This window comes from Scatophagus argus, chromosome 5, assembly GCF_020382885.2.
Source record: "Scatophagus argus isolate fScaArg1 chromosome 5, fScaArg1.pri, whole genome shotgun sequence".
Lineage (NCBI taxonomy): Eukaryota > Metazoa > Chordata > Actinopteri > Scatophagidae > Scatophagus > Scatophagus argus.
The window spans coordinates 9,303,015-9,320,919 of record NC_058497.1 but is presented as its reverse complement, the minus strand read 5'-3'; the positions used below and the strand labels follow the sequence as shown (position 1 = coordinate 9,320,919).

Here is a 17,905-nt window from a genome sequence, read left to right as displayed (position 1 = left end):
AAATGGTCGTCACACTTGGATGTTCCTGTTACCTTCTTACTTAGCTACTTATCAACTTGAATGGAGTTGAATTAGAATTTCGGCGATACAGTGCAGAATTGTGAAATTTTTCCTTCCCAATCTCCTCAGTAAGAACACTCGGACTCCAGACACAGTGAACAAGCAGCAGCAGACGTTAAGAATGCACATCGACATCCCCAGAGCCCAGCTCCTCATAGAGGAGAGGGACACAATGGAGACAATCGGTAAGATACATGAAGTGAGACCTTGTGCTCATCAGTCACCACATTCATTGTGCTTAGGACTGATGCATATATTTTTCTATCTTTGTCTTTACTTGCTTTTATTCTTTCCTGTGTCCCCCTCTTTCCCCTCTGTCTCCATTGTTTTCTCGTCTTTTAGATGACAGGTCCACCGTGCTGTTGACAGACAACGACTTTGGGGAGACAAACAAACAAAAATCCTCCACAGTGACCCACACAGTCCACTACCAGTCTCTGTCTCAGGCCACTGGACCACTGGTGGATGTTTCCGATGCCAGGCCTGGAACCAGTGAGTCCCACCACCGTCAGTGCTCAACATTTATTTCCTTTTACTACTAACATTAATACAAATGTGCTGGTCCTGTGTTACTAATATTAACATAATGTTGGAAAAGTGTCTTGTGGATTAAGCTGGGGATTCGTTTTTATGTTTTTGCAGTGCAGCTTTGAATCTTGCACTGCTAATTTTCCTCCTGGATCTACATAGTTATATTCTCATAGCTGGATGCTACTTTGGAATAAATTTGCCCCTTGAAATAGAAAAAGTGGTCATAGCAATTCATTCCACATTCATCTGAATTGCATGCAATCTTTTCCACCTTGTTTTAGCTTAAACGTAGTCTGCCCACAAACAGCACGTGAGGCTCTTTCAGTGGTGAGATTACAAAGACACAGCAGCCGCACTGCAGAGTGGCCTCTGGGCTTTCAGAGTTTGAGCTTCACTGAAGCAGAACTGATGAAGAGTAGCGATCTTGCTCCCTCTTCTTGACACGTCCTCACCGGATTGCCCAGCTCCAACTGGCCAGTTGGACCTGAGAACATACATGCACAACAATTTTGCCACCCAACTTGGCCAGTAGATTCAGACTTTATTACCAATATTTGCTTTTGTAATAGTTTAAGTTCATCCTTAAATTGTTTCAAATTTGAATTCTGATGTTAATTTTACAGCAAAGTTACACTCCTCTAAAACAGAAGCACAAAATAGCAGTTCAACAATCTGCCAAGTATCAACCGAAAAAACTTTTTCTGTTTTTTCAATTTTTCAACATACCATTAATTTGTTTTCTTCCATCACCTACAGTATGCTCACATATCAGGGCATCTTTAAGACACATACACACATGTATTATACACAATAATATACACACATGTACAAAGACATAAAACACTCACACACACAATTCTGCACTAACACACACTTGCAAACACAGCCTGTACACATGTCACAGTCACACACACACACACATTCACACGCAAACATACTGTGTAGTCATATGAGCTGTTCGTGCAGCTTGGCCAGTGAGGCATGAACCCAGTTTGCTGGGTTTTTTTTGTTGGCCAAACACCTCCATCATTTCATCCCTCCAACCCCTCTGATAGAATTACTGTCTGACCTGCTACAATTACCCGCACCATTCTTCTCTGCACAGATCCAATCCAGGCCTTTTCTGAGGGGTCTCATTCTGAGTTGGCCCAGCAGTGCACAGAGCAGCAGTCTGTCTGGGTCAGGGTCATATGATACTATTTATATGTCTGTATGCAGACAGTTAGAGCTTAAGATTGATGATAATGTCATTGCATGGAGCTGTGGGATGGTAATGCACAGTGTTCACTGAACGGGGAAACTGTAGATTTGTACCAAAAGACAGCAGAAAGAAATATATTCTCCCTCTTGATGTTAGATTCCAGCTACAAATCTTGTCATGTCATTTTCATTACTGAGGGGCCACAAATAAACAGCTGAGTCACTGTATAAATGATCTGAAAACAGGCTTAACTGTTAGCTGTCTATCGGGCATTAGACCCCAGCTGCTGGAGGCAAATGTGTCCCATTGGGCTTGAATTAGTTTGTTTGTTGTATGTTTGGTGCCACCCCTAAAGACTTCATTTTCTTTTCTGTGCTATCGTTAAAGAAACATTTCATTTTCATTCTATGACTGACGGAGCAATTTGAATATCAAATATTCTTGGAGACAAATACAGTTCTCATAATTAGATTTGCTGTCCATTCCCAGGTACACGCTGGCTCTCTTGGATGCATGATGCACGCAAATGAATTGAATAATGATTCACTGTTCTATTCAGGCAATAAATATCTATTTGTTCAGAGAACAGCATATCTCAGACTTATAAGACTTCAAATACCAGACAGACAAAGTCAATCTAAGCATCTAAATATGTTAAAATTTTACTAATGTGAAACATTTGTCATATGTAATTGGCAGCTGAATCAAAACAAAAGGGGCTGGTTAATGTTGTGTCAGAGGGCTCAGGTATAAATTGATTGCGCTAAAAAATGGAGTGGCTGTTTTTAACTCTGTTCACCAACAATTTGTGCTGATCTCTGCTCACCAGATCCCACTGCCAGACGCACTGCCAAAGCTGGTCCTGCCGCGTCACGGAGCCGCTACGCCAGCCAGTGGACCCTGAACCGGCCTCACCCCACCAGCTCCTCACACACCCTGACCACGGACTGGAGACTCCCCACGCCACGCGCCACTGGATCTGTGGACAAAGAGAGCGACAGCTACAGTGTCAGCCCCTCGCAGGATACAGGTAGAGGAGAGCAGGGTGGAGGGTGACAGTCACAGCCATTCAGGGTCAGCATGAACCCACAGCCTTTTTAAATAGTTTAGCTTAGAAAGTTGGGGAATGTGACAGAAATCATGTTGCTTTTGTAAGTCTGTCTAGTGTGACACGATCTGCATAGCTCTCACATTGGGTTTGGTGCAATCCAAAACATATTGGCAGTAATTTTTCCATTAGAAAGTGCAACTTTGGGGCGTACTCTTGGCCATGGCTTCCAGAGTGTGAATCCAACTTAAATCTGTTTCCCACTTACTGTATTGAATAAAACTAAAATGTCATCAAAATCATATAAAAACACTACATGTATGAAGTAAAATTTTGCCTGTACTTTAAAAAAGTCTAATTAAAATTGTGTATTTATCAGATCGCGCACGGAGCAGCATGGTATCAACAGAGAGCGCGTCCTCCACCTACGAGGAGCTGGCCAGAGCCTATGAGCATGCCAAGATGGAAGAGCAGCTCCGCCACGCCAAGTTTACCATCACCGAGTGCTTCATCTCAGACACCTCCTCCGAGCAGATGACAGCAGGGACCAACGACTACACTGACAGCCTTACCTCCAGCACGCCGTCTGAGTCGGGCATCTGCCGCTTTACCGCTTCGCCGCCCAAACCTCAGGATGTCAGTCGGGTCATGAACATGGCTGTGCCCAAGGCACACAGACCTGGTAAGGTTTACCACACAATTCATGTTCAACCTTGTTTCCCCCTGCAATCTCTGAGAAGCCCCTTTTTCCATTCCATTAGACAGGGTTTAGTTTCAAGAGGGATTTAAATTAAATCCTTTGACTCAGCTGCCCTAAAGCAAACATAGCGTAGAAAATTCATAGCTGTAGTGATCTGTTTGTCTTCATCCACACCTCTCTCACCTGTGCTGCTTGACCAGGAGGTCAAAAATGAAAAAGACTTCAAGTGCGTTCTTTGGAAAGTTACTGTCAAAGTAATAGTTTTTGAGATCCAAACATATGCTTTGCACTGTTATTTTGCTTTCCTACTGTGGTGACTACAGGCCACAAGCGAACAGTTAAGTGCCATTTTGGATGATGGATCCAATTTGCTGAATCACATGCAATTGGACAAACTTATGTGTACAATTTTATAAGAAGAAAAAACACATTCAAAAACACATTTAGTACATAACAAACTATGATACCTAGATAATTAACATAACAGACACATGATAAGAGAGACACAGCATAACATTGCATCTTTACACAATGTTCACTTTTTTTTTGGTAATCCAACAGCATTTTTTTAACAGCCGTGTATTTTATCTGATGTCAAACATTTCCTTTTGCAGATCAAATGTCAGTAATTATCAGACATTTGTGAGACACTAGATGGTTTCGCTGTTTATTAGTTTGCTGTCTGTGGAAGCTCCTTAATTAACTCTTAAAAAATGTTGTTGACATCCACCTCGGCCCACTTCTATTTTAATTAAACTTTGATCAGCTTTCTGGGTTGCATCTTATTAGTCTTCAGACTGCTGCTACATACAGTGTAGTCTTATTAAATCATTACACAGCACGTCTGACTTTGTGGATGTGTTACGTTGTTTTTTTCTAAGTCTTCTGCAGGAGTATCTCAATTGTTTTTCTTCCACTTTTAGAGTCTGATTACAGTAAGCAAACTCATAACACATCCCCAGTCAGGATTATATGATACAGCACCTCCAGTAGCACCTCAGGGATGCCTTTTATATAAGAAAACAGAAAACTTCCATCCATCCATCTATCTTCTTCCGCTTTATCCGGGACCGGGTCGCGGGGGCAGCAGCTTGAGCAGGGATACCCAGGCTTCCCTCTCCCCAGACACTTCCTCCAGCTCTTCCGGGTGGACCCCAAGGCGTTCCCAGGCCAGCTGAGTGACATAGTCCCTCCAGCGTGTCCTGGGTCTTCCTTGGGGCCTCCTCCCGGTATGCCCGGCATGCCCGGAACACCTCCCCAGGAAGGCGTCCAGGGGGCATTCGGGACAAATGCCCGAGCCACCTCAACTGGCTCCTTTCGATGTACTCCGAGCTCCTCACCCTATCCCTAAGGGAGCGCCCCGCCACCCTGCGGAGAAAGCTCATTTCAGCCGCTTGTATCCGAGATCTCGTTCTTTCAGTCATGACCCAAGGTTCATGACCATAGGTGAGGGTAGGAACGTAGATTGACTGGTAAATTGAGAGCTTCACCTTGCGGCTCAGCTCTCTCTTCACCACGACGGGCCGGTACAACGGCCGCATTACTGCTGTCGCTGCACCAATCCGCCTGTCAATCTCACGCTCCCATCTTCCCTCACTCGTGAACAAGACCCCGAGATACTTAAACTCCTCCACTTGAGGCAGGAACTCTCCTCCAACCTGAAGGGGACAGACCACCTTTTTCCGGTCGAGAACCATGGCCTCGGATTTAGAGGTGCTGATTCTCATCCCAGCTGCTTCGCACTCGGCTGCGAACTTCCACAGCGCACGCTGAAGGTCCTGGCCTGAAGAAGCCAACAGGACAACATCATCCGCAAAAAGCAGAGATGAAATCCTGTGGTTCCCAAACCAGACACCCTCCGGCCCCTGGCTGCACCTAGAAATCCTGTCCATAAAAATAATGAACAGGACCGGTGACAAAGGGCAGTCCTGTCGGAGGTCAACATGCACTGGGAACAGGTCCGACTTACTGCCGGCAATGCGGACCAAGCTCCTGCTCCAAGAGTACAGAGACCGCACAGCCCTTAGCAAAGGACCCCGAACCCCATACTCCCAGAGCACCTCCCACAGGATGCTACGGGGAACACGGTCAAATGCCTTCTCCAAGTCCACAAAACACATGTGGACCGGTTGGGCAAACTCCCATGAACCCTCAAGCACCCTGCGGAGGGTATAGAGCTGGTTCAGTGTTCCACGACCAGGACGAAAACCGCATTGTTCCCCTTGGATCCGAGGTTCGACTATCGGCCGGATTCTCCTCTCCAGTACCCTGGCATAGACTTTCCCGGGGAGGCTGAGGAGTGTGATCCCTCTGTAATTGGAGCACACCCTCCGGTCCCCCTTCTTAAAAAGAGGGACCACCACCCCAGTCTGCCAGTCCAAGGGCACTGTCCCTGACTGCCATGCGATGCTGCAGAGTCGTGTCAGCCAAGACAGCCCCACAACATCCAGAGCCTTAAGGTACCCAGGACCCTCACAACACGTTTGGGTCTGCCAAGTCTGTCCGGCTTCCTCCTCCACCAGCGGATCCAGCTCACTACCAGGTGGTGATCGGTGGACAGCTCAGCCCCTCTCTTCACCCAAGTGTCCAAAACATATGGCCGATCAATGACCTCCGGCCCAGGGTGTCCTGGTGCCATGTGCACCGATGGACATCCTTATGCTTGAACATGGTGTTCGTTATGGACAAACTGTGACTAGCACAGAAGTCCAACAACAGAACACCACTCGGATTCAGATCAGGGAGGCTGTTCCTCCCAATCACGCCCCTCCAGGTATCACTGTCGTCGCCCACGTGGGCATTGAAGTCCCCCAGTAGAACTATGGAGTTCCCGGTCGGAGGACATTCCAGTACCCTTCCCAGGGACTCCAAGAAAGCTGGGTACTCTGCACTGCTGTTTGGCCCATAGGCCGAAACAACAGTGAGAGACCTATCCCCAACCCGAAGGCGTAGGGAAACGACTCTCTCGTTCACCGGGGAGAACTCCAACACATGGCGGCTAAGCTGGGGGGCTATGAGCAAGCCCACACCAGCTCGCCGCCTCACACCATGGGCAACTCCAGAGTAGAAGAGAGTCCAGCCTCTCTCCAGGAGTTGGGTTCCAGAGCCCAGGCTGTGCAGGAAGTGAGCCCGACTATCTCTAGCCGGTACCGCTCAATTTCCTGCACAAGCTCGGGCTCTTTCCCCCCCAGTGAGGTGACATTCCATGTCCCCATAGCTAGAGTTTTTGTCCGGGGTTTGGGTCGCCGGGATCCCCGTCCACAGCTGCCGCCCAAACCACATTGCACCGGCCCCTTCTGAACCCTCTCGCGGGTGGTGGGCCTACGAGAGAGCAGGCCCACGTCACTTATTCGGGCTGTACCCGACCGGGTCCCGTGGGCGGAGACCCGGCCACCAGACGCTCGCCTGCGAGCCCCAACCCCAGATGTAGGCCTCCAGGGTGAGGCCCCGGTAACGCCAATCCGGGCGACGTACACATCCTTGCTGTTTTATCTTTCATCTGGGGCTTCTGAACCGCTCTTTGTCTGACCTGTCACCTAGAACCTGTTTGCCTTGGGAGACCCTACCAGGGGCCTTTTATATAAGAAAACAGAAAACTTTTTGCAAGTAAATGATATTTTTTAAAATACGTGAAGGTTCTGTCTCAAAAGCCTTTCATTGCATCTGCAGTGTAAGGAAAGCTGCTGTGCTCTGCTTTCACTGGTTGCAGTTGTATTACCTTACGTGACCCTGTGCTCCTCCAGGTAGCCCGGCATATCAGTTTACGAGTTCTGGCAGAGTATGCTGAGCACAAGCAGAAGCACAGACAGACAGACAGACATCCTTCTCCCTGGCACATGTACACAGTGTATCCTTCACCCCATCTGCTATGCTTATAGTGTTTCTGGAGCCACTGATAATTAGCGTTGTTGGAGGTCTCCTGTCCAAGGACTAGAAATGTCGGTCTGTGTGTGTGCACAAGAGTCTACGCGGCCCCAGAATCCTCAGTTTCACCAGGCAAGAGTTGAAGCCATCAGATCCACCTCTTAAGTTTCAGGCCTCGTTATGTTTCGAACGTTTGCACACAGCACAGCAGACTCATATCACCAGTTCACCAGGGAGGGAGGGCAACCAAAGGCTATCTGTCAACCTTATCTGAGGCTATTGTCACTCAGCACAAAATAGCACTTTACTGCCACAGTGGTCACCATTTGGGGTAATACCAAGCTTTTAGCCTTTCAGGCTGGTGTGGCATTGATGAGTACTAGACTCAGGTGTCGGTTACTTTGGGGCATACATTAAAGACATAACAATGAAGCTGACTACTTGTTCACTATTTAGTTTCTAACTTTTCTAACTTTGTATGTTGGCAACTTGTTAATGGATCAGTCAGAGCTGAGAGGAACTGAACTTTGTGGCTTCAATAATATGCAGTGAAATGGGACTTTCACATTACATGCAGTCATTTTACCCAGCATTCATGCAAATATTGAGTGCAACTTTATGGTGATAATGTTAATTGTAACAGAGGGGCCTCTCCCAAACTGTGAAAAATAATCCCAGAAAAAAAGTACACAAAAAACTTTTATTATAATACTTCACAACATATTATAACAGTAGGAGATGCAGTACAAATGTGCTCTTCAAACTTGTAATGTAGAGTGTATTACAATATTAATCTATTGAAACCCAGACCCAGTGTGGAGGTCACTTTGACTGATGGCTGGTGAATGACCCAGCTTCAGCCTCATCTCTGTCTCTTTTACATCTGACTGACCTCATCTGACCTCTCATGTCCGTCGCTAAAGCCTGAGCGACAGTTTCTCAGCGACAGCTTCCTCTCTCTCCCTGTCTCTGCTCATTTTATGTGATCACCTCACCTGACACCTGATGTCATTTTGAGAGTAACGCTTTATTTGTTTATTTGTTCTTCTTGAGTGCCTCGTGAGTACAAATCCACCAGGTCCATGACCCATTACAGCTTGTTCCTCAGCACTCTGTTCATAAACCTTTACAGCCGTGCTGATCATTACAGGGCTACAAGGAGCAGTCAGCTTATGATAGGCCTGTAAATATGTTGTGTATACTGAATGACACACAGTATAGAAATATGGATGCAGTAAGATATTAGCCCTCACAGCAGTGCAAAGTGAGCTGATGATGTAGGCAGACACTCACGGATTAATGTCTTGGCAGAATATTGCTGTTGTCTTCTGGTTCCACATACTGTCCCATTACTGTACAATCTGCAATTTACTGGCTGATGAATTTTCAAACTACATTTCTAATGAGCTCCCAGAGAAACACTTTAATCTATATTTAATTCAATTAACACTCCTAGCCATTCATCATCTTTACTGGCACTAATAGGGCTTATTATAAAACACAGTAAATTATGCATTCTCCCCGTGAACCCAGAAATCCATTCTCCAAGGTCACACGCTGGACTGAATCTGCAGAGACAGCCTCGTCTGTGCTGGAATTAATGCTGAGTAGCTGGTAGGGAGCGTGTGAGTGTGCGTACTTACGGTATATACTGACATTTGTTCATGTGCGTGCTGCCTACATGTGAGCGTGTCGGCACGTGTGGGGGAGAGAACACGTGTTGAAAAGTGATTTCAGCAACGAATCGTACACCTGTTGAACTCCTCAGCAGTCATGAAACAAGACACACAGATGCTCAGCTGGTTGTTTGCTACCCACTGAAGCCCAGCTTCCTTTTGTGATGGAATAATTTGGTTTGTTAAATATGTAATCCAATCAGTGAAAGTGGATACAATAGTGCTAGTGGTGCCATAAAACCCCTGAACCAAATCAAAGTGTCTCTCCCTCTCTTTCCCTAGCATTTATCTAACACAGTTACATAAAGATTGAAGAGACAGCTTCTAATTGTGGTTTATCACTCAGTTAAGGTATTAAATCTGACCAGGTTTATCTCACTATGGCAGAGAGCGGGTTTGATGATTGCCAAATGCAAGCACGAATTGGTGTAGTATGTGTAGGCCAGTAGCTGAGCTATAGTCCATCATTCAACTCCATCTCAGCAAGAAAATATAACTCAATAACTTAATCACTGCATTAATCCCCGACAGTGATCGCTCTCTGTTACAATAGGTTTTGCAGATATTTATATTGCAACTTTGAAATCAAATAGATTCACACTTGGTAAAAATTGGTATTACATTAAAATAATAGTTACGAGGATCATAATCCCAGAAAGGCCCGAGGTGAGAAAATGTAGCAGCATGAATGTGAGTCAAATATGGATTTTCAACTCTCTGTGCAGCTCATTTAAACAGAGAAGTTGGAATAATACAGATGGAGTCTGTGGGGGAACTCAGACCCGTTGAGAGCACACACTGTACGCAGTAGGGATCCCAAAAATACTACTGCACTACTGTCTGTGGAGGCGAGCAGAGGCTCTCTGGTGAATAACAGATGACCCCCATCTGCAAAAAGCAACAGTGGGAGTTGTTGGAAATCTAGAGCTAAAAGGAGAGTGAATATTGGACATGTGTCCATTTGTCAGATGTACTGAGTCTGAGATTGCTGGATGTATAAATAAGTAACCATTTGCTAACATGTTCACTGTAACACGATTTAAGTTGAGAATATGATAACATTACATAGATAGACATTTTATCATCTGTGGTGATGAATCACTGCCATCCCTCCAAATCAGCTTTGTAAGATGATAAAATGTAATTGTTGTCTTTGCAGCTTGTTCTGCTACCCTTAAGTAGTCAAAAAACATTAGCAAACGCTGTATTGAAGTATTCTCCCTGTCGTGTTTTGCCTTCCAGGAGGAGAGCTGGTCCACTTGCCGCCTTACCTCCGCATGGACTTCCTGTTGAACCGTGGCGTGCCACTGGCAGCTCGAGGTGGAGGAGTCAGCAGCAGCAGTGGCAGCAGCAGCAGTGGAGGGGGAGGAGGTGGTGGTGGCGGTGGTGGAGGAGCAGGAGCAAGTGGTGCTACCGGAGAAACAAGAGGAGGAGGAGCCGTGGGCCAGACTTGCCTGGAACCCCAGAGGAGCCGTACCCTGAAGAGGCCACCTCCCATGGAGCCCACCCCTATGGAAGTGCCCTCACCCAGGGAGGTACAGCAGTGGCAGCCAGGAACTGCCTCCACCCTCCCCCACAGGGATGTCCGAGAGAGGGGAGAGGCCCGGGGTGAGGTCCGGGCAGAGGTCACCTCCTCAGGAGACCTAGCCCAAGCACAGGCTGCCAAGCTCAGCACTTCCCAGGAGTCACTGCTGGACTCTAGAGGACACCTGAAACAGAGCAACAACCCCTATGCCAAGTCTTACACTCTGGTATAACACTGGGACACACCGGACTGCTTCGGACAACAGGACTACTGCACACACACACTGGAGGAGGAAGGACAAGAGACAGACGACAGGCACAGGATGGACAGTTTTCCACAACAGAAATTGTTGTATATAGAGCCGTTTCTGACATGCGTCTGAAGTGGATGCTTTTCTTTGAGTCTGTCTTTCTTTCTTTCACTCTTTTTTCTTTCTTCTCTCTCTCGCTCTTCTCTGTTGCTTTCACACTTTTCATTCTCTCACAACTCGCTCCTGTGCTGATGGATTTTCTCTCACAGTTTTTATTTTCTACTTGAGTATACTTTTATTCTAAAGTGACAACATATGAGGATTGCCAAAATGATTTATTTAAAATTTGAGAAAGAGAAAAAAAGTACTATTGAATTTATATCAAGGACGATTATATTCATTATTATTACTATTATTATTATTATTATTATATAAAAGCAGAAAATATCTAAAAAGAAGAATGGAAAGGGAGGAGGACTCTGGAGCACTCTGCAGGAGAACATTGCTTTCTTAATTTATTTTTATTTCTTTGTCGCAGTGTGATGAAATCTGTGATTGGGTAACTGAGGGGGGGTTAGCACTAAGAAGAGCCAATAGAGGTGAAGAAGAGTGACGTTGGACACGACCGCCAATGCTGACCAATCGTAATGTTTTTTCAACCTCTATGACGACTGCATGGCGACTGATCAAATGACAATTAACAGGAATGGCTGGAAATCCAAAAAAAAAGAAAAAAAAGAGAGAATTTTTTTGTCACACTATGAAATTATACAATGTGAATATATATAAAGAGATCACTTTTATTTGTGGATATTATGGGGAAAATGATTTGGTTAATAAAGTCCTTAGTCATGTTTGCACACATCTGACTTTGATTCATATTGCTGAAGCCCAACTTCCTTCCCTGTCGTTCATTGTCTCTTTCTTCCTCCTCCTGTCCTTCTGCTCTCCTTTGTCCTACTTTCTATTACCATCATTACTCTGAGACTGGACATTTAGAGACAACACAGTAATGCTTGTAGATAAGATTTGAAATCCCCAAATCTAAGCCTTTTAATGGTTCAGTTTTCCACCAGGAATCACCCTGAAAACTGGCATGTGGTTAAACTGAATGTGGTGAAGTAACTAGTCTTGATGTAGTGCAAGTCAGTGATTACCAGTGTTTTTGGCTTGTGTCCCCTGAGAACAAAGCGAGATCTCAGCAGCTTTAATGGGGTGTATATATGAGTGAATATTTCCCTTCTCACATTACTAAACTTTGTGAAATAATTTTTAGTGGTCTCAAAGGGAAAATTTACTCTCTATTTAAGAAGAAAATAGAATAGAAACTGCTGAAAACATGAACATAATTTTAGTGCTGCAGAATATTTTTTTGATTTTATTATATTCTGTTGATCATGTTGTGATCCCTCGGATTGATTTTATGTCTGCCCCTTTTGGAACCACTTGACATACAGTGCCGTACAGTGCATCCAGAAAGTATAAACACTGCTTCACTTTTTCCACATTTTATTGTGTTACAGTCTCATTCCAAAATGGATTAAATTAAATTTCTCCCTCAAAATTCTACATAAAATACCACATAATGACAAAGTGAAACAAGTTTGCTTGAATTCTTTGCAAATTTATTAAAAAGGAAAAACAATAAATGTAACATGTACATAAGTATTCACACCCTTTGCCGTGACACTCAAAACTGAGCTCAGGTGCATCCTGTTTCCATTGATCATCCTTCAGAGGTTTCTACAACTTGAGTTGAGTCCACCTGTGGTAAATTCAGTTGATTGGGCATGATTTGGAAAGGCACACAGCAGTCTATATAAGCCCTCACAGTTGACAGCGCATGTCAGAGCACAAACCAAACCATGAAGTCAAAGCAATTGTCTGTCTGATGAAACAAAGATTGAACTCTGGCATGAATGACAAGCGTCATGTCTGGAGGAAACCAGGCACTGCTTATCACCTGGCCAATACCATTCCTACTGTGAAGCATGGTGGTGGTAGCATTATGCTGTGGGGATGTTTTGCAGCAGCAGGAACTGAGAGACTAGTAAGGGTCAAGGGAAAGATGATTGCAGCAATGTACAGAGACATCCTTGCTGACAATCTGCTCCAGAGTGACCTGGACCTTAGACTGGGGTGAAGGTTTATCTTCCAACAGGACAACGACCCTGAGCATAAGCATAAGCATACACCCAACATCACAAAGGAGTGGCTTCAGGAAAACTCTATGAATGTCGTTGAGTGGCCCAGCCACAGCCCAGACTTGAACCCTATTGAGCATCTCTGGAGAGATCTGAAAATGGCTTTGCACTGACGCTCCCCATCCAACCTGATGGAGCTTGAGAGGTTCTGCATTGAAGAGTGGGAGCAACTGCCCAAAAGCAGTGCCAAGCTCATAGGATCATACTCAAAAAGGCTGTAACTGCTGCCAAAGGGGCTTCAACAAAGTATTGATCACAGGGTGTGAATACTTCTGTACATGTTATATTTTTATTTTTAATAAATTTGCAAAAAAATTCAAGCAAACTTGTTTTACTTTGTCATTATGGGGTATTTTGTGTAAAATTTAAAAAAAAATGAATTTAATCTATTTTGGAATGAGACTGTAACATAACAAAATGTGCAAAAAGCAAAGCACAGTGAATACTTTCTGGATGCACCGTATATGATGAATTTTAAGGAGAACACTTGTAGTTTTGGTACATAGTATATCAGCTTTTCATTTAATTTCTGACCTTATTAGATGACACATCTCTTACAGTTTAAGTTGAAGGATCACACCGCTGAGTTTTATAAGTTTGCCAGGCGTACACGCACACAGTTGTGTAATATTGTCTGTGGATCTGGAGGAGTGTGAGAAAATAACCCTGGCAATGTCAACAGGGTTATTTCATCCTGGGCATGTTACATACAGTATACATTTACAACAGAAAGCCTCAGTTAGAAACTGGTAGCATGGAGATGTCTAATGGAAGACCACACTGAGCCATTTGAATTTAGCATCCAGAAGTCCTCCAGTTCTATGGAAGTGCAGTACTTAATTGATGAAGTACTCCTATCAACAGAATACCTGTCATTTAGAGTTACAATAATATGTACTTTACATTTCCCTGGGATGATTTGAGCCAGAATGCTAAATGCAATGTAATTTTAACAATAGCTTTCATTTACAAAACGTAGACTTGGCTGTAAAGCACTCACAAGCACACACAAAATATTTCCAGATCAAAAGATTGCTTCGGCAATAAGTTTCTTAGATGGCTTGTTTAAAGACTTTGTTTGTTTTCTTTACCATTGACAGTAAGTACGGAAAATATTTTTAGATTAACATGTTATCCAACCTGAGCTATATATATGTGTAGAAATTGATATCATCCATAAAATACATATATAAAATACATATAACTAGAAGTATAGTAAGAGAAGATTTTCTCTCCTGGCTGCTTCAACACACCCTCACAAATCAGGCAGAGGTGAAGAACCTTGGCACGGTGCGAACATGAATGAACACCCTTAAAAAGGCATTGAAAACAGGTGTGCATTGATGCAGTTATGTCTTGGTGTCGATCAACAGATGGCGCTGTGCAGTCACTGAATTTGATGCTTACAGGGAGTGAGCTTGTGGCACTTGAGCAGGTGGAAATGAATGGTTCAGCACCAACACTATTTGTGACAACCTGGAGAGAGACATCAAGGGCAACACAGCAGTCTGTCCCAGTGTGTGTCTGCCATTTGCAGGAGCACACCACCCTGAACATGGTGAATTATTCATGCCACCGCTGACACTGGAACCCAAATCAGGTTTACACTGTCACAGTGATCCCACAGCGTCTGAGAACGTGGAGGAGACAGCAGAGGCAGGAAGAAAATTGCATGAACACACTTAACATACAAATATAAACACACACAAATACAGACACATTATAATAATCTTTAGGGAGATCACTGCCACTGATGTCAAATTGAGCATTTCTGTTGCTTAGCAGAAATTGAGAAAGATTATCTGTTGTGTGTGTGTGTGTGTCATAAAGAGGAAGGAAATGTCCTGCAACCAAAACTCATCTGCTTCAAGTCTTAATCATTAACCTGCTTATCCACAAGCAAAACTTTGTGCAGCTACTACAAATAATTCCAAGAAAATAATCACACACACAAGATCTAAAATTTGCTGTGGGAAAATGAAAATAACTGCAGTTTCCGTGCACTCACCTCACTGGTGTGTGGTGATATAATGAAGACAGATGATACACCTGCACACCAAGAAAGACTTTACGACTGTGCAGTTGCCCTCATGCATTACGAAGAAGCAGCACTGAGTGTTAGTGAGTGACTCGCCTCCCGGCTGCAGGCCATTATCACACCTCCCACTGCGATCAGCAGCCGGAGAGGGAAACTCTGCAAGAGAATAATGGGAGGAGGAGGTTTCAAATCTAATACGATTGTAAAGTGGTCCCCATCCCTTTTTGTCTAATCAAATCTATTCCTTTGAAGTGATTTTAAGCTAGATGTTATAGCGATGTTGATAATATAAAACACGTTTGGGTCAGTTTCACATTTAGATCGAGAAAAGCTGGACATTCAACCATTCTTTTACTTAACTATTTCAGCCTTTTTTTCCCCACTAGACTTTTAGTTGTATTAACTGTTTCCCCTCAGATTTTAACTAACCATATGAAATATTTAGCTGTTTTAGCTTTGTGAACTCTTTGTCCATTAAAGGTCGAATATAATATTTCTGATTTTGAACATTAATATAGCAGCAAACAACTCTTATGTAAAGATATGGTGGAGTGATGGCATCCTGAGCAGAGAATGATTTCTCGCTCCCTCTGTCTGGTCTGTCAATGAGAACTTTTTTGGTCTTTGTTTTCATAACCAGGTTGTGCTTATTGAAAACAACTTTGAGTTGATGGCCCAAACCATCAGCATTTGTATAACTGAAATCATACAAATAATAATTTAGATTATTTATTTCAAATTATTCATGAGCCACAGTCATATCCTGTTGAGTGGACAACAACCTCTGGGAATCACAGAGAAAGTGTGATTGCTAATTTTCTGAAGAAATCCTTGCCTGCTATATCGTTAGAGCACATTTTTATAAGGCCTTTTCTTTTAATTGTCCACTGAGGATACCATAGCATGACGTACAATGTCAGTGAACAGAGGCAAGTTAGGAAAAGAACAGTGCGCTCCCAACTGACTCTTATAATGAGGTGCCTGAAGAGTTGGTAGGAGACAGGGGGTTAATTTGGAGAGCATGAAACGGAAGGACTTTCCCCCTGTGTTCACACAACACTCCTCAGATCAGTCTCACCCTCTCTCCACACTTCTCTCTGCGCTCACTCTCTTCCATAGCCATTATTTTTGTTCTCTACTCTGTTTTGACCTCCCTCTTTCTTCTCTCTGTCTCACATTGCTCTATTGATCCAGCAACTCGTCCGTCCTTGTCCTCAGTGAAGGACTTGAGGAGTACAGCCTGTTTCTGACAAGAAAATTGTTTCCCAGGAGTTTCTTTTGTCAGATATGACAAACCGAACGTGTTCTCAGAAACTAGCTGGTTATTACACCACAGTTTTATTAGCACCGTGGACTTTGGGTTAATTCATAACCTGAAATATTTACAAATGTTAATATAGAAAAGTGATATTTAATAGATGCTGCAGAGCTTTCTCATGAGCTTGTTGGTCAAGTAAACAAATTAATTGAAAAGGACAACTCTAGTACTCTAGATAGCTACAGCCATTTTAAACCTTCATGTTTTTATTAAGTCTTCGCTTCCAGGTTAGTCCAGCAAACATAGCCTGTTTATTTTTACTTTTTACCCCTCTCTGAGCTCTCTGCTGTTTGTATTAGTTATTAATCCATCCTGCAAAGACATCCTCAGTTACAGATAATAAACATCAAAACACTATTATCTGTTGGTTTATTTAAAAATCTGCGAAGTATTTTGAGTGAGAGCGGAGATGAGGATTTTTACATGCGATTTGATTATTTAAAAATGAATAACGCCGCCACTCAAATTACTTTTTGTTGATTGAAGTGCAATCTACAGAAAAAAAATTTGAAGTATTTGCTATGTGAGACATTACAGATCACATGTCCAATGTTTGGACAACACTGAGATCTGCAGAACAGATGTGCATTGACTGATGTACACATTTTCTTCTTCTTCTTCTTCTTGTGTGCTATGTTAATGACCACAATTAAATGATGGAGAGTCTTATAAAGAGAGGTCAATGTCTAAAGGGGCTGTTAATTATACTTGTAATTGGTCATAGATAATTGGACAAGGGAGGAGTCTGTTGAATGCACTGACAACATAATATTTCTCTAGACTGATGGTGAACAGCAATTCCTTGATTTCACTACGTGGTTGAACGACAGAGGTTTATCGCTCAAGTTCAAACTAGTATAATTCACAAATTGTAAACTTCTTGGACCTGTATGTAATCAACCACGACAACAAACTTATTACAGATGTCTCTTATTGCTTACAATTGCAATGTGAGATTACATAAATGGTTGGACAACATGGTTGTGCACTGACTGACAGACACATGTTCTTCTTGGTTCCCATGTTAATAACCACAATGAAACGATGGGAAGTCTTGGGTCTTGTCTAAAGGATCTGTTAATTATGCTGTAATTGGTCATATAATCGGACACAGACCAGGAGTCTGTTAAATGCATTTCATCACAGAACAATGTAACGCTGCTGTACTTTTTATCTTTAATGAAGTTGGGAGTGTTTGCACGGTCCTAATACAACCAGTGTACAGAGTTTGAATCCGACCAAAGTCACTGTATTCACTCTGTGCATTGTATTGTCCTGTAGTATTGTAGATAAGTTTCCACCAACTGCCTCACTGTATGTTTGGCACACATAAGTATTCTGATCTGATCTCAGGCTGTCACCAGAAGGGCTCAAAGGGTAACCAACGTAACTGGCATCATAAAGCAAAAGTCCTCGTTTTCAGTAGGACTGTAACACTGTCAGACTAAATAACATTAAATCTTTCAGAGTATTGCATCACCTTTCGCCAT

At 43.4% G+C, this 17,905-nt stretch overlaps 1 protein-coding gene across 3 annotated transcripts in view; it reads left to right on the top strand.

The window, feature by feature from the left end:
- Positions 1–11,717, top strand: part of dscamb (Down syndrome cell adhesion molecule b) — a 123,699-nt gene extending 111,982 nt beyond the window's left edge. For 2 of the 3 annotated variants that reach the window (XM_046390268.1, XM_046390267.1), the window contains exons 30-34: positions 130–245; positions 403–567; positions 2,622–2,822; positions 3,220–3,522; positions 10,323–11,717. In XM_046390268.1, the coding sequence (XP_046246224.1) occupies positions 130–245; positions 403–567; positions 2,622–2,822; positions 3,220–3,522; positions 10,323–10,837 (1,300 nt within the window). In that variant the 3' untranslated portion in view covers positions 10,838–11,717. The remainder of the gene's footprint in view (positions 1–129; positions 246–402; positions 568–2,621; positions 2,823–3,219; positions 3,523–10,322) is intronic. The other variant, XM_046390269.1, reaches the window with a different exon arrangement.
- The last annotated feature ends 6,188 nt before the right edge of the window (positions 11,718–17,905 follow it).